Below are 17,716 nucleotides of genomic sequence, written 5' to 3'. Positions count from 1 at the left end.
TGCGCCGTTCCGGTTAGAGCAGCCCCCAAGTCTTTTGTGAACTGAGTCACTGGAGGGGTGAGCCGGCCGCCCCCTGTCCCCACCGCGGCCCAGAAGCAGCCCTGGCAGAGAATTCACTGGAACAGGACAAAAACTGGGGTCAGACCACACATACTGGGTCCTAATGTGTTACGTGTACCAGGATCTGGGAATAAAATGTACAGGCTCCTCACTAAACCAATATCTAACACTGACCAATACATAACAGGTTACCTACTACGAATATTTATACAGGACAGATCTGGAAAACAGTATTTTCCACACTTCAGGAACAGTTAAGATCTATGTTCCTGTCAAACTACATGACCTGCATTTCAATACCATGTGAAGAAAAAAGTCCAAAATTGTTTTACTGAATAATCATTAACTGAAACAAAGACTTTACTAAAGACTTAACCAACAAAAACCTATTTATTTATTCCAAACACCAAGATACAGAAGTTTTCAAGTTTCGCAAATATTGCTCCAAAGCAAAACTCTATGTACAGCGCCCTCGGTTCTCATAGTGCATAAACACAAACACACTCATGTACCCACAGTGCAATGTTTGCTCATTTCACCAAGGCTCCACGTTGCATCCACTTACCAGTGATTTAAAGAAACAAAAAAGTGACCTGCCAGACCTGACCACTTGGTCCAGACTAAGAAATCATGTGGAAACTTGCAAAAACAGAGACAAAAATGAATCCAGGCAGAGCACAATAAAGAATCTTTCCCGAACATGAGAAACACTACTCTAATTTCAATAAATATTTTCAGTCTTTATCTGCAAGGGCTGCCCTGGCTCTACGAAAGGAAAACACGTCTCCGGTATTTGTCATGGGATTCGCCCATCACAACTGCCGTTTCTTCCAAATCTTCAGTACTGCCCTGAGCAAAAATAAACTGGCAAAGTGAAAACGTACAACGGACACACAAGAAGCAACTGCGTGGGAAGAAGTTCCACTCTGGAGTGAGACGTCTGCTCAGGAACCGAGCTGCTCGGATGCCCTCGCACTGCACGCGCAGCCGACTCGTTAACGCCAGGCCACGCGCTCCGAGGCGCCCGGCGGCAGCGCGTGCTCTGCAGAGCTCAGCCCGGGAACTCTTTTCTGGCCGATCTCACCTGGAAAACCCCAAAACCTCCACGGCTGTCCGGGGTGCTGCTCCCGATGCTGCTCTGGTTGTTCCAGAGCTACACGGCACCCAGGAACTCTGGTGTCATCACCAGGAGTGAGACGACGTGCGAGCACTGCTCTCGCCTTCAGAGGGTGAAGCGATTCCTAAATATCTCGTACGCTTTATCCCACCTGTGTTACACACCTTGTATTCCCTACATGCCAACTAGTACTATACAACTGTGAGACAAATTATTCCCTGAAATGAGGCTTGGCACAAAAGCCTTAGTTACTATCTAGAGTAGCCTAATTATTTTGTTTTCTGAAGGAAATAAAATATTCACTGTGTAGATACCGTTAACTTCTACGATAATATTGGATATTTCAAGTTTACATTATTCTTTGCAGTATACAAACATTACAGCTTCATATCCAAAAGTAATAATTTGTACAGTTACGGGCCTTTCAATTACAACTGTGCTTAAATTTTACCCTTTGGCGGTCCCACCACACGCAGTAAAACCAAGGTGACAGACCCAGCTGTTGAGGACACCCTCTCACCACAAAAACAGCTTACTATTTTCCACAGTGAACTTAACTCAGCAACGCTGGGGAAGGAAACCGAAGTCACCGTCGCTGTTCACGGAGCTCTGATCTGCCGCTGAAAGACTCGTGGCGTCTCACGTACTTACACCACCGTTTCACAAGGGACTGTGTGACGTGGCTGGAGCGTGAGCAGCATCCCCACCTCGCCTTCACAACGCAACACAAACCAGAAAATCCAAACTGAAGGTAGAAAAGGGACTCTGAGCGTACACCGCTTAAGAAGATAAGCCACTCGCTGCCTGCGAGGACAGCGCCTCATGCATAGATCGAGGCTTTATTTACACAGATATAGAACAAACCGATCCCCAACCACACACTCTCAGAGGGTTGTCACACCCAACGCGGTCAGGGTATGGAAAAAAGTCTACGTTTCAAAACAGAACCGGAATGGCCGTTATTAACAAACGGGCAGAGAACGACGGAGCGTCCGTTACAGACCTTGCTGAAGCCTGGAACGCCAGGCGCATCTCCAGTCTGTCACAGCGGTACCTCCCACCGCCCAAAGGTGTCCCACCAGCACTGCTCCAGCGGGCACGGCACGCTCCGCAACGCACGTCACCACAATGTTAACGGATTTCCCCGGTACCGAGTCACGCGATAGTGCCAGGATAAACATGGAAAACAATCATTTATTCTGAAAGTAAGTGCGACCCACCGGCGGCCTCCTGCTACGTCACTGAACGTAGCAGCAGGGGTTCAGGCCACTGTCACTCGCAAACCTGCACGTAACGGGTTACAGCCGACAGCTGGACATTGCCAAGCCTGGAAACTGTCACATTTCCTAGTGATTAAATACTGGGTGCTATTATGCATAAACCAGAAGGAACAAAACATGACACGAGTCACTTGAACTATGCAGAGTTATTTACAACCTCGGTCAGCTAAATGTTTTTGGCTCTTAGAACTCTGTTCTTCAGTGGCACAATTTTTAGTCAGTTTGACTATGAAAAAGTCGACCGTTCCAAGGAGCAACTTGTAAGGAGTGAACATGTAAGTGTAATTCATCAACCAACACCCGACCTCTGAACATAAGTGTCATCTCTCCCATCTCATTTTAATTGCCTAAGAAACTCGAAATTATGAGATAAAATAACTTTTTTGCCGTTCTTTGAACAGTGCTTCTTCACAAATCCCTGAAGTCCATCTGCATCACATGCAACCAGCATGCTCATTTCATGTAAATACACAGAGCTGTTGGCATCAGATGCTCCAACTTCGCACTCCGTCATCTCCCACGCTTCCTGGTCTCACGTGGAGCAGCAAAGCGCGATCTGTTGCACTTTGCCGAGGTCCGTTATAAGCTGCTTTATGCAATGTTTGAGTTGTGGGAGTCGAGCTAGTGGTTCTGGTGGTTCCAGCTCTCCCGTGTAATCCAGCCAGCTCTCCAAAACTGCAACGAAAAACACAACTGTCACTATTCCAGTTCTCAAAGAGACCACCTTAAGTCACAAAACAGGAATTCTTTAAAGCTCTTGTGAATCTTGAGTGCACACTGGGCAGTGTTTTTAACATGTGGTGTTTGAGAAATCAGAAATCCAGGCTCCTCACACCAGTCTGCAGAAAAAAAGCAGATGTTCCTAGGAGAAAGCAGGAAAGCAAAACTCAGGACTAGATATTGTGAAATCCGATGCTAAACTTCCTCTGATCTGCATCAATCCCAGAGCAAGAATACTGCAGTACAGGAAACTTCTACCATCAGAATACCTTTCAGATCAGCATTATATGCAACTAGGTGGTATTTCCACTGAAGATCCTACAAGGACAGGACTGTGCTAATGAAAGAGGCTTGTCGTCAATACAGAACACAACCGGCCAAGACAGAGCTCCGTAACAGAAGACAGGGATGAAATCAAAGCTCAGGCAGACTGCTGCACAACGCAAACCAATCCCTGCTCTACAGCTTCTCAGTGGGACACAAGAACCGCACGTACTACTGGCCAAAGACAACTCGGGCAGCAATGCAGCATGACCACCAGAACAGTGGCCACACTGAACTGGGATGGGTGCAGGGGACAGGACAGCACCACGGAAGGAGACTGAAACCTTGGGGACAGACCACGTCTGCCAAGACAAGCTGCAGGGGCGGTTGCCACGAACTAGATTACAGGCTAGATCAACCTAAGGGCAGCACCTGCTGAAGAACCAGTGGGCACTGCCCAACTACTGACACATCCAGCCTTGAAATCAGAAAATTCCTGACCAGAGCAGCAATGCTCCGAGCAGTCCTCCAGCTCAGCAGCAAATACAAAACACCTGACTTTTGCAAACTAGCTTCTTGATTTATGAAACAAGTATTACGATTACAGGCCTGATTGATCTTCATTACCTGAAATATTCCTTTAGTTGTTCAATTTTTCAGCACCTTACTGAACTACAAAAAGACGAGCTCACTTTGGTAAAGGTTAGAGAAGAAAGAAAAGCTTGCAAGAAAAGCTGCTGCTGTAACTACTATAAAACCAACCGTCAGACTTCAGACATTAAGAAAAAGAACTATCCTGGATTGTTTTAATGTAACACAGAGTTTAGAAGTTTCTCATTACTAGGAAAAAAATTTCAAGAGACATTTAAATAAAGAATTTGGAAGAGAAAGGAAAAGATAAGAGCCTCGTGCACCACAGAGGCCACCAAGAACAGGCTGAAACAGTCAGCAAGGTCCTGAAGAACAGGGAAGTTCATATACACAGAAGCACTATGGAAAATGACAAAAACCTGAAAGCAAAGATGACATGGAAGATATTCCAGTACATCAGCTGATGCAACTATTTAGAGGTGATCTAACCACAACTCTTCCCATAGAATTCTGCTGGTTTAACTTGATCTTTGTTTTAAAATCTGCCCCCCCATCAGTAGCATGTCTATTTTCTATCCGTAAATGCCGTAAATCTGACAGAGCAATGCTCGTCTCTGTCGGTCTGCAGAAGTAACATTCAAGGTAACGTGTTTTGAACAGGTAGTTCAGTTAAACCCAGTTAATTTTTGAAACAGGAAAACATTACCTACCATCTAGCTCCTTCTCAATGAAATCCATTCTGTGGATGACTTCATCCTGCAGAGATTCCACATGAGCTAACAGATTAAGCTGCCACTGCAGCTGTGAGTTCACAACTCCTTCTTTGTCTTTTTCCAGCAGTTTCATTTCAATAGCTTCCTCTGGAGACACTTTCTTAGAGGCAGACTCTCTTACCTAGCAGAAATGCAGACATTAATATTTATTATGGTGACACAGATTTGGTGAGCCAGACTGGCTGGAGCCTTAGAGCTACCCAAGCTAACTGCTCAACTGATCTTGGGCTAGTGGAGGACAGACACACGGACAAGAAATCATACACAAATATTAAGGCAGTGTGGGCAGGAAGATCCAAGTACAGACATGCTTTTATAGATATTTTGCTAAGACCTATTCGGTGCACTTCACAAGCACCTGATTTGGAAAAGATAACAGACACATCGCTGGTTCCCTGCCAACTTCCAGCTGGAAGATACGGCTTTTACTCTGTGCATCCCAGGGAACGTTAAAGCCATTTTTAACATGACAGCAATCAACTAAAGAGTGATTTTGCAGTGAGAAGGGATTTTTTCCTGAAGGAATCTAGTCTCAATTCTTCTAAAACTTTCATCAGAGCATCTAGAAAAAACCCACACTACCACCACTTATAAAACTTGACTATGCTGTCAGCAGTGTTGCTTCTACTCCCCTACTTTTTTCATCGTTCTGCTGAAATATGACAGGATTTACAAAAACTTTCCTAAAAGACCAAGGAACTGAAATATATGCCTTTCTGGGAAACATAAAGCAGTCTCAATTGATTCGATAGAGAAGTTAAAAAGAACAAATTACAGCTCACATATGCGACAAATAAAACCTTTTGATCTAAAACCAGGAGGTCGATATTTCCCAGAGGCTCCCCCACACGTGTCAGGCCATATTCCATATGACTTGGCACTAACGGCAGCACAATTTTTGCATTGTGGTGTAGAAAGGCCTCTGATAGACCTGAGAACAAGAACCAAGAGCTGAAAAGATAAAACTTGAGTGCTCCAGCAGGAAGAAGATACAGGACTTTAAGAATGATCACCATTGAATAAAGAAGATAATCAGTTCAGGCTATTTCCCCCCCCCCCCCCCCCCCCATGAAATGCTGCCTGAAGAACCCGGAATCAATTTAGTTAATGCTCCCATGTTTTTTTTTAGCAGTTACAAGACAGAAATAACTAAAAGCTGGAACACCAGTGTATTTGGTAGTACCCATACACGCTTGCCCTGTTTTCTATCGCGTTGCTAGTGTTTAATTTTACATTTAACACACATAAGAGTAAGCAGCAATTAACTACCAGTGGACCATAATGCACGTTCTACAGACTGTGCAAGTGATCTAAGGTCCAGAAGTCCTCTTCAACCTAGATTTTCTTGACTATTATTGGAAATGGAGGAGTTGATCACATGTAATATTTTAATTCATATGGGCAACCTAAATTTAACAGTATAGAAAAAAACTGCACACAAATAAACAACCTAAATACTACTAAAACGGTTAGAGTTTTGCACTTTGCCAGGCAAACACATCCTCTATGCAGAGAGGATTATTTTAATACAAATACCTTGGAGTAATTGTGTTTGGATTCATTTTCCATCTTGCAAATTTCTCGGTCCAGATTCCAGCCAAATCTCTCAGACAGGGCATCATCCCCGTTTTCCCTTATTCTGTTTACTCCATCATCCATGGCTGACCCCCTTGTTTCCACCACCAACCTCTGCTCTATGGCAGGGTAGTAGGCTCGAGGCTTCTGGTAACAGTGTTCACTCGTAATGTAGGACTCCTCTGCAGAAGGAACGGCTGAGGGTTTCTCAACTGTCCCGTTCCAAGTTCTATAACTGGCTGTCTCCTCTTTGCAACAGTTCTCCTCAATGTGAATGATGTGTTTGGCATGAATTTTTTCATCCACTGTGATGTGTTTCCACGGATGGCACCAAAGCTTTAGGTCAGGATGTTCTTTATTTCTGTTCAAACATAAAAAAAAGTAAAACACCCAACAAATCATTCAAAGTGACTGAGCAAACTATTCTATTACGTAAAGAAATGGAGTAAGAATATTGGAGCTACTACATGCTTTAGTCATCACAATTAGTAAAAAATACCCCAAATATTGTGAAATAATATAATTTCACTGACGTCCAATGTGCATCTTCCTACAATGTTCTGTTAGGTTCACTATTTTTATTTCTATAACACCGTATATAAGCCAAGTGTTGGCATTAAGAAAAAAATTGAAGAGTAAGTTTCAAATAGATACATACAACTTTTCACTAACGCTGCCCTTGAAGGAGCATTTTGCTTCAATATGTGCAATTTAGTAACAGCATAAACTGATTTCACTGGGATATTTTGGCAATATTTTGAACAGCTACATCATGTACACTGAAGCTAAACTAAGATTTTAACAATTTTAAACTCTGGTAAAACAAAAAGACGACTTTTTGTCTTACCAGAGATTAAAATTGTTAAAAGGTAAAACAAAGACTCCCTGGTTCTTGGTAAAACAAAACATGTCTGTCAGGCATGAAGACAGCAGTAAAAAGGAGAGCAAAACGGAATCCATCTGCCTGTCTTCCGAGGGCAGGCAGCTTATCTGCTAGAGGCTGCAAGAACACAGCAGCAGCAGCTCCTGACCCTAAAGCACCCGCGTTCAGCTGCGCAGAGAAGAAGGGGTCTGCCCCAAAACCCCACTCTGTGCTTCCTGGCAAAGGCAGATGGAATTACTCCACTAAGCTGATCCAGCTTTTTTCCAGCTATGAGCCAAACCACGACCATTTTACTTCCAGAGTAACTGCTTTCTCATCCCTTCTACAGTATCTAAGGTTACTTCAGTGCCTGTCAGAGGAAACTACAGTGAGAGCTGCAAGGACTTGCTCAGAGCACTTTACACAAGCACCTCTGCCTCCACAACTGCATGTCTACGGCATCCTTGTGAGCAATCCTGAAGGCATGCCTAGGGAAGCGAGAGCCAAGAGCTCATCTACCAAAGCATTCTATTCCAGCTCCACTGGTATTCTACACCTAAAGGCACTCTGGCTCAGCAAAGAGCAAGGGATAACTTTACAGAAGACAGAAAATTGCAAGATGAAGTGCCAGCTACTTGAGGATGAAAATTCAAACACTTCACACCGGAGCAACCTTCTACTGAAGGCTGGCTCTCCCTCCCATTGCACCAAAGCTGTCAGGGTCACCTCTGATCCTTTGCCACCTCCTTGAAACACTGAGCAACACTCCTAATAATTTCAGGCAGCTGCAAAGTCATCTCCTCTCCCTTAGAGGGTAGATCTGCATCAATATAATCATTCTTCTAATGCAGCAAGTTTTAAAATCCTTTCTGATTTACGTAACAATAAAGAAACTAGGGGCTATAGCTTTTAACAAGACCACCTAACAGGACCACAGCTCATCTTTAATCACGTCATCACACCAGACTTCAGAATGGGAGAGAAAAAGGAACAAAATCTTTAACAAGCATCACATATTTGCCCAGTGCTCCACACCTTAGTGCTCTGCACATCTCAATTTACAATAGGAAAGCCATAATCTAAAGTCTTGCTATTTAAGAAAATGCTTAAAGAGTGGTCTTACAATATTTCTGCTCCACCCTTGCCCAAGAACAAAGATACTACTTACAGATCTGACTAAAGGATACCATAATGGAAAAGCAAAACCTTATGTCAAAATTGCTCCTCTCTTGCTTTAAGCATTATTCCATTGTTTAAGCATTTCAGGTACTGCCCGTGGCCCTACTGCATCACCACAGATTACATTTAAGGGAAAAAGTGCTAAAGAACACTGGAAACGCTAAAAGCTTTGCTTTCCAAATAGCTGCTGCTGCGCAATTCGTCAACTAATAAATTATAAATATGGAACTCAATCAATTTAAAACTACTGGATTTGAGTCAGTAAAAGATTTTTGCAGTCCTCAGAACCCAAGGATGACTTTAAACAGGAAAGGATGGAGAAAACTTGATTTCCACAGTGAATACAGAATGTTATTTTTCTTCTTATGCATCTGCAACAATCTTTGCACAGAAATGAATTGCCACAGGTTGCGGAAGGTGCAGCTGTTCTCCCACTACAACAGAGCAACACATTATGCTGAACAAAACCATCTGATTTCTGCTGGAAAAGCTCTGATTAAGAATTACTGGAATGAAGAAGGTAAGTGTTAAAAGAATGCTGCCACAGGTTATAGGCCTATCCTCTTCTTGATACTTGAACCCATTTAGATCCTTCAGGCAAAGTTGTTATTAGTTATCCTCCTGTCTCCTTCATGCTTCCCCAACCCTTCTATACACAGTCAATTTACACCCCTCACCACGCTTAAATTTTTTAAAAAAAACAAGTCCTTTTCCAAGATCACATTAGCAATTCAAATTATGCTATATATCCACAAAGAAGCACAAAAATAGGACTGAATTTCTGGTTATTCTTCTACTATTTGAAATCCAATTCACATTGAGAACATGCCGACGGATACTTAAATACTGCTTACTGTAATATGCTCATCTTCAGCTGCAGTCCATGCAGTACTTCTATCACTCTCTGCACATCGCCAAGAAGCTGGTGAGTGGCTACTATCTTCTTGGCATTCTGGTGGGAATAATTTTCTTCCAAAAACGCTAAGCCATGCATGTGACCATTACTTAACCACTCCTTCTCATACCAATACTTTAAGCTGGACCTCTGACCTAGAGCAACAGTAATGAGTGTGTTAAAATGAAGCATTAACTAAGGCACATTAACATTACTGGTAGTAATTCTGATTATCTTAAAGTCTTGCAGTTGCGTATTTTTCTTATCAACAGTAGTAATAAAGATCCTATAATAGCAGACAAATCCATGAAGACACGAAGAACTTTGGAAGCGGGAAGTGAGATGATCTCAGTGAAAAACATCTGCCCAACTGTAAAAGCATTCAGATCCCAAATTCCAAAGGACATCCACACAGGTAATCACAGCTGATGCACAGAGAAAAGTGTATTTTTAGCAGAGCATCACAATCTAGTAACCATGGTTACAACTAAAGCCACAGTTTGAATACAGCTCTCTGCAGACAGAACGATGCAGCAAAAGGCAGTGAACTTCCCTTTTCCAGTAGTCTTGTTTTTAAGCATCGTACATGTATTAGTACAGTCATTCAAAAGTAAAATTTAAACAAATCAGTGATGAGGTTCTGATGGAGAACTTGTCCAAGACAGGGTATTAATAATACTAATTCTAGGTTAAGAAGTTGGAATATCAACAACAGCTGAAATGAAATCAGGTTCAATGTGATAAACGCATCAGTAAAAGTAACTGAAGAAGCCAAAGAAAATGGTATTAGCAGGAGAGAGAGGAATTTCAGATGCTTGCTAAATTGCAAAAACACAAACAAAAAAATCCAAGCTAAAAACCCAACAGAAGCCCACACACCCCCTGTGAAATGTATTGTTTCAACAGATGTTCTCAGAAGACCAGCTCAGCACCCGGAGAAACACCACACCGTTCACTGGCCCAGTTACAGCCCAGTCAGCACACCTACGAAATCAGAGGTAACGCTGGAACACAGACTCAGAATGATATCCACAAAGAAGTCTCCAATATAAGCAGGTTAATATTGACTAGAAGTTTCAGCAGTTAAGGAGAAGCTAAAAAAACACAGAGAGTTACTGGGCAGCAGAGTAAGAATGGGGGATCACACCACATGCGTATCAAGCGGCACCACTGCCCGTGCTGTTAATTTTGGCACGAGGAAGCAAAGCACATCTCTGAGAAACAAGCAGAACTCAGTCACAGGTATTTATTTATATGCTTTTGGATGGTAGTTATAGATTGGCAGCATAAATGGTTTCTATACCACGCCCTGTATGAACATCTGTGGCCATAAAGGACAATTTCAAACTTGAAAAACAAATTTTCAAGGCTATAACAGCTCAACTTTTCCGGCAGATATGCTGTTATCAAGCAAGAGATCTTCTAGGTACAGCCAGAACCACTTTGGAGACATTCCTGACATACCTGTATTAACCTATTTTTGTGTTAGAGAAGCTACTATCTGTGGTAGAATAATGAAGTTCGGTCCACGAGAATAAAATCGTGAATTTTAGAACTCCATGGTCATCTTAACACCACTGAGATGACCCAGCCTGTCCATGGCATTGTTTACTTGGTGATGTACCCAGACAAAAAGCGTAGGTGTTTAAGCTTCAAGAGAAGAAACAAGACAATACCCAACAACGTATGCTCTCTGTGGCTTGAGTGAACCCATCACATCATAAGCATCTTGGACAATGTTTAAGCAAGGGTAAATGTTAACAAATCTCTTAAAAATCCCACTGGACTCAAAAAAAACCTGTCTAAAATGACAGTTAGTACAGGTTTTAGGCATAATAATATTAAATGTGCTTTTACTTCCAGTAACATGAACAGTGATGTTACAAGTCCCAACACTAAACTGAGGAAAGCTCCTAAGTAAGAGTTTGCTGAATGGCTACGCCCAGTTTTAAAAGCAAATTATCTGCAGATTCATAAAGCCCATTTAGCTCATTTCAAGCCAACAGCAGATTCATCGAAATTGAGAAGCTGCTTTTGCAGTCAGAAAGTTGGATATGTTTTCCTTTTCTAAGAGAGGTAAAAATTATGCCCAAATTAAAAAAAGTTTCAGGATCTTCCAAGCAATAGTTATTAAAAGTGACTAAACTAATGAAGCAAATGAAGTGTTAATTGTCGTCAGTTTTCACCAAGAAGCATTCTGACAAAGTTTCTGAGTAAATACAAGCAGTTCCTGTGTGATGGCACAAGAGTCTGCAGGTGCACTTTAGTTTAAAAACTAACTCAAGTTGACACAAATCAAAGTGTCTTGAAAATAAAGGGTGAAAATCCTGGGTGCAAGATACTGTAAGAAAACTTAAATAAGCATTAAACTATTTTACTACTTAGATAACTGAATATAAACACAGCGTGTCTTCCTTGCTATGGAGTAAAAAAAACATTAATATACAAACTACACAAATCAATGAGTTAAGCTACCACAGACTTAGTAGTTTTAGCAAAAAAAAAAAGCACAGATCACAATCCAAAGATGTATATAAACCTAAAAGGTTTGTGATTAGACAGAGATCCCATTTTCTCACAATTTATGAACATGGACTCAAGCCTGAAACTCATGTTTCCACGTTCAGCAAGGCTTTATAACTTATGGAGTAGGAAGCCAGGAAAGATCCACATAGCGTAATTTTACCTGCTGCATAAGATGGACTAAGATATTTTAAAATACATTGACAGGAGTAAAAAATGTATTGCTTAATCTACCCTGACTGCGTTACCCAAGATAATTTGTATTTATATACTTGGATTGCAAGCGCCTTGCCATAACAAGCAGTAGCACATCACAGCTGCTGAGAACCAAGCCTGCTCTTGTTGGAGGAAAGCTGCAGTCACATCCCAGAGGATGTGCCCACGGGCAGTCTTTGCTTGAGTCTCTCCAGTGCTCCTGAATTCCTTTTCCACAGACAGACAGGACAATCCTTGTTAATGGTTAGTATGTGACACAGGGGCACCACAGCGAAAACACTCCTTTCCATCCCCGTTCAGTTGCAATCCCACGACATCGACTCCTGTACATTCACATAAATCAGACTTTCTGTATCTGTAACTCATCTCAATTAGCTATAGCAACAAACACAGGGGAGCAAAAAAAGTCGTTTAATCTTTGCAATATACACAAACTAATAAAATTACTACATATAAAAGAAGGCTCTGTAACCTTAAATTTCTGTACCTGGAGGATCTTGGCAAATATAGCAGGTGTATTTCTCAGGTACATTATCTTCCAGTAAACCCATACAGACTCCATGCTGCCAGCACAGACACTCTTCACACTGTTCAAAGCCAAGAAAAGCACATCAACAGAAATGAAGCCTACAGGAGCTCAGTAAGATTACCTCAATTAAGAGACACATCATCCACATATTTTAAGACAAAAAGGTGTATTAATACCCACCTCCCTCTTCCAGCTACAAGAAAATACATTAAAGAATCAGACTACAATAAAATTTGAAGGCTTCCCACACATTTTTCACATTGATTTCTGCAGAATGACAACAATTACGAAGTGGAAGCAGAGATATCCTGAAAGGTACAAAAACGTTCCCTTTGGAGATGAAAATCTTTCACAGGATGCACGCACACATAATCAGGACATAAAACAATATGCAATCAAGCTTGCTTTAGCAAAATATATCAAGTTTTCTGATTTAAAAAGTTCCCCTCTCAAACAGTAAATCACATTCAACTACAAAATCCAAGGGGTACTTACGTCAGATAGGACTAGTCAATATTGTGCTTTGCTGATCCTTGGATCTCTAACATTTTATCTACTTCAAAGGTAGCTCTACCAATATAAAACTCAAGTGCAGATGCAGTTGTACTAGCTTTAAAAACTTGACGTCCTTCCAGGTGTGAGCAACCATTCTGACAAAGACTGAATACAATTTGGCCATAATTTTCAGTGCAGTTATGCTATTTAAAATGCAATCATTGTACTTAAAGCCATATTGTTTTAGAACAGGAAAAAACTATATCCACATGTTCTGTTTCAGTCACTTCCTCCCCCTACACTTTAACAAGCAGACAAAACTTCAACTGCAGCCTAAAGACCACTGAAAAAAGGGACAAAACCCCAAATAAGAACATTAAGTCAATTTTGATTTGAAACTGTGATGTCGGTTCAGAATTACCATTTTCACAAGCAGTGAGAGAACAGATCATAACCTTTATTTCTCACAGCACACGCCACAAGTTAATGTAGAGATCTCGTCAAATCGGCCAAGGTTTTCGAAGTGAGCTAACACAAATGCAAACAGCAACTGCAAGCAACCTTAGACACGGCTCCATCTCCTAAAAGATGCCAGCTCGATAAACATCTCATGGGCTGAGCACCACTTACACCACTTTTATTAACGCTCTTCCTAGCTGCTGCCTTTCCTCAAGATAGGAGAGCCAGAAATGGATCACCAGTTTTTGGTTACATCATGGCAGTACAGTAGTGGTCTAGGTGTGGAGGAAATGGAAACACTGGGAACAGAGAATGTAAATGGGTGGAGAGAAATGAGTGTCCAAAGGACAGGACTAACAAAGGCCCTACAAAACAGGTACACAGTCCTACAGCAATAGAGAGACATTTCCAAAAGAGGCCAAGAGACCACACTCCTCTCATAAAGATGATTAGTAGGAGCCAGAAAAACGTTCTAAAAAACCAGAAAAAAGCCAGAAAAAAGTTCTAAAAGGAAGAAAACAGATTAAGAAAAATAGACTGTGTGCTAAAAATAAGAAGGGAGCTCCTGGACCTAGTTACACCTTCGTCCGATAAATCCCACCATGTAGCACAGGGCTACACGCAGTGATCTTTCCACGCAAATTTCCCCAGAACTCCAATGAAGCATCTCAACTTTTTTTATTTTACTCAACTCCTACTTAAATACCCACCCCATTAGGGCACAGGCCTTTCCTTTTATCTGCACGTCCTGCTTTGCAGAGTGGCTGCCCAGGCTCCAGGCTCTGGACACATCCTACATAGAAGCTACCCCCTGCCCAGGCAGTAGTAGGGAGGCTCGCAGCAAGTCAAGTAAGAGATTCTGAAGAGGAAAACCACGCAGACTGACACAATAACCTTTACATCAAAGTTCAACTGCAAAAGAAATAACCAAACCCAATGGATGTGCATTTAAAGCACTTTTCAGCTACCAGAACAAAAATATCCCAAGTCCATTTACGTCCATCACCTCCAAGGCCACCAACTCCAGCCCCAGAATTCTCTACATCACACACAACTTCAATGTTTAGGTATAAAAAACAAAAGGAAGAGACACTGGCAGTTTTTGTCTGGACTTTTTTGGGCCCAAGCTTCACCCTCCAAACGGAGTCCTGTGCCTTCAGCAGTAACGCGCAGCAATGCCAAGCTGCTACTTTCTGCAGGCTCCGTAAGTGAAACCTACTCCCCTCCTTGCAAAGTTAGAGAGACTGGAATGAAACAGCATTGAGCAATGAAAAAAAGTATAAAAAAATAATACATCCAGTTTTAACTTCTACTGAGGCAGGTACTCATTTTAAATGCAAACCCGTATTTCTGCACCCCAGTGTAAAGAATGGCATTCTTCATGCACAAATTGCTTGAGACAATTCATTTAAGGCAAGTTCAAAATAATGGAAGAAGTTTTTGCAAAATCTCTAATTTTCGGAGGTTTTATTATTAAAGACCTAAATGGAACAAACTCTCAGTTTAACTGTGTAAGAGTTAAACCTTAACGGACTCTGATCTTTCAAGAAAAATAAAGGTGCTGCTTATTTTTAAAATTAACATTTTTTCCTCATTATTTCTAAATTGGGCACATTAATGGAAACGAGCCCAGTTCAAAGTGAAAATGACTCATTCTCCTCTTGTAAGAGGGCATCACACACATATCCTGGGAGGAATGAGCCTCCAGTCACACGCATGGAGAAACTGCCCTAACTCTGATCCCAAGTCAAGGTCGATTGGCACAGAGGCACAAGCTCCAGCAAGCACCCCGAGTGCCAGCATGTTCCAGTCAGGTCTCATCCGAATAATAAGCAGGAGCAGAATAAATACCCCAATGGAGACAAGTGCAAAGGACGACAAAGTTCTTCTAAAAACCCACATAGCAAGAAAAGTTACACATTTTCAGGAAGATCGGGCAAGTCTAAATGCAAATTCTTCACGGCAGACACTTCCAAATTCAAGTGTCCAAGTGTCAAATTAAAGTCTGAGTAGGAAATAGGGAAGAAATCTTTCCTTCTTATAAAGTTATGACAGCCACACAGGATTCTCGCTCTACAAAGTCAAAGGGAAGTGTTAATCTTGGCACTACACCTCTGAAAAGCTGAAAACAGGTTCCCCTTGTCATAAATTCAGAGTTGTACGACATGGCACCTTTGCTTTGTATTGATGCACTGTACTTTAAAGAGCTAACTCAGGCATTTCTACACCTACAACAGAACACCAGATCGTTCAAAACATTTCCCCCAAAAACTACAGGCTGACAGAGTTTATGGGCAGCACAGCATCTGGCATTTTAAGAAACCGTTTGCCTAACCTACCTCCCCATAGTCTTGTTGCCAGTTCCTTGCTTCCCAGCTCCTATTGCTTCAACCCCTGTACTGAATGCAGGTACTCAGCACGCTCTTGATCTGTACCTCTTTTCCAGAGATAACCACCTGCTCTCCTAGGTAACTCTTTTATAACACAGGTAAACTGTTTAAAACGCTGGCTGACAGTTCTCTGCATTCTGCAGCCATAGACTAGTGTTGAGCTTACATTTGCCAGAAAACTCTTTTCCAGACCACATCTTCGTGTTTCTCATTGAGCCATCTCCTCAGCAGGCAGCCAGTCCCCTTTATTCCCAACCACCAGACTCCTTTTTCTCCTATGCACTCAGATACTATTTATCTAATTTTGGCCACTGCCCATCACTGCACCCTCTCCTGCCAAGGTGATCTTTTGTCCTGCGTTGTTCGGATTCAACACTGATACAAAGGTGTCCACTAAAATGAACTCAGCACTAAGGGAAAAAGTGTTGTACCTGCCAAAGCAAATCTCTATTAAACAGCACGGAAGGCCAAAGAAAACCACACAATGACGTTAGCTGTTAAACTTGACTACTGAGGACAAAAAATTTGGCTGCTTTAGCTAGCCCTATTAAAGCTTTTTACAATTGGGCTGTTGACGTTCAGAGCAAAACAGGCGTTTCTACTGTTCTGCTGCAGAATTCTTCACATTCTTCACTACAATTTAAGTGGTGCACCCTGTCTTCTCCTTAACAGATTTCTGCCTCATTCAAGCAATAAAGTCCAACAAAAAAACCCATCAGCAGCTGTGAGGTAGGTATAGATCAGCTTCTGTCTTTCCTCCTACTTCCAAACAGCAAAAAGAAACACAGTTCACATTAACACGCCAGCAACTGTCCCAGTAAGGGGTCCCATAAAGTCAGATTCAAACCTCACAAAAAGTAGCAACAGAATGCCTAGGAAAGTGAATTCAAAAGCTGTAGATGGGGGTGAGCTTCGCCTGCCAGAAAAATATTTCTGAGTCAGTGTCACGCCATATCCTTTCACAAATAAAACAACCTTATCAAAAGAATGCATTAATTACCTTAAAAACGAGCACAGTTGCCAAGCTATACTACTGTCACTTTGAACAGAGGTCCCACAACAGGAAAAGTTATCTAGACAGGAAGGGTGGGAGCCTTCTAAAAACCCCCAAAACAAACAAAAGAAAGGGGGGAAAAAAGGACAGTTTTTTCCTCATTTTTTCAGACAGGCAACTACAAAAAGCTTGTGATCTAGGTTCAAGAGCATCACACGCTTAAGCCTCTGCGCATGCTTCTTCTAAGACTTGGGAGGAATTACCAAAGGGGACCGTGCAGCTCACAAACGGCAGTGGCAAAATGAACTAGAGCAAAAAGTGCTGAAGTTTTTTACTTGATGTTTGACTTCAGTATTAAAATTAATAGGAACTGGGTGGAATAGCTCAGAGTAGTTATGTGGGGAATGGTTTCCTGATCGTCTACGAACAAAGTAAAAGTAAACAGTCAGGGCAGTTCCAAAGAGGCTTTTAGCAACAGCTTTAAGTGAGAGATAATAGACACTGCTCTGGCTGGAAACAGTTCTCTATAATGTTGGTTTAAAAAGAGCATGCTCATGGATGACAGACAAATGGCCTTCTGCTGATTAGGCACTCTGAATTTACAAACCACAGAAGAAGCTGCAGAATGAATGAATGCAGCTCTGCTTCAAAACAAAAGACTCAAGTCATGAGTTTTTGTTGTGCACCCCACCTAAAGGACTGTATGTTTAAGTTCAGCTTCCTGCCAATGTAGGTAAGTGGAAGGGTGCCACCATCTCAAGGCGATGTTCTGAACATGCTCAGAATTGGAGGGA

General features: G+C 41.8%; 1 protein-coding gene across 4 annotated transcripts in view; it reads right to left on the bottom strand.

The window, feature by feature from the left end:
* Nucleotides 1-2,759: 2,759 nt before the first annotated feature.
* The window catches only part of PHF20 (PHD finger protein 20), a 68,645-nt gene continuing 53,688 nt past the window's right edge, over nucleotides 2,760-17,716 (bottom strand). For all 4 annotated transcript variants that reach the window (XM_086622674.1, XM_086622675.1, XM_086622676.1 and 1 more), the window contains 5 exons: nucleotides 12,543-12,642; nucleotides 9,276-9,471; nucleotides 6,342-6,741; nucleotides 4,743-4,926; nucleotides 2,760-3,132 (listed from right to left, as the gene is read on the bottom strand). In XM_086622674.1, the coding sequence (XP_086478800.1) occupies nucleotides 2,990-3,132; nucleotides 4,743-4,926; nucleotides 6,342-6,741; nucleotides 9,276-9,471; nucleotides 12,543-12,642 (1,023 nt within the window). In that variant the 3' untranslated portion in view covers nucleotides 2,760-2,989. The remainder of the gene's footprint in view (nucleotides 3,133-4,742; nucleotides 4,927-6,341; nucleotides 6,742-9,275; nucleotides 9,472-12,542; nucleotides 12,643-17,716) is intronic.

Source organism: Tauraco erythrolophus, chromosome 18 (assembly GCF_009769465.1).
Source record: "Tauraco erythrolophus isolate bTauEry1 chromosome 18, bTauEry1.pri, whole genome shotgun sequence".
Classification (NCBI taxonomy): Eukaryota; Metazoa; Chordata; class Aves; order Musophagiformes; family Musophagidae; genus Tauraco; species Tauraco erythrolophus.
Note: the sequence above shows the minus strand (reverse complement) of the source record. Positions and strands in the feature narration are given on the sequence as shown.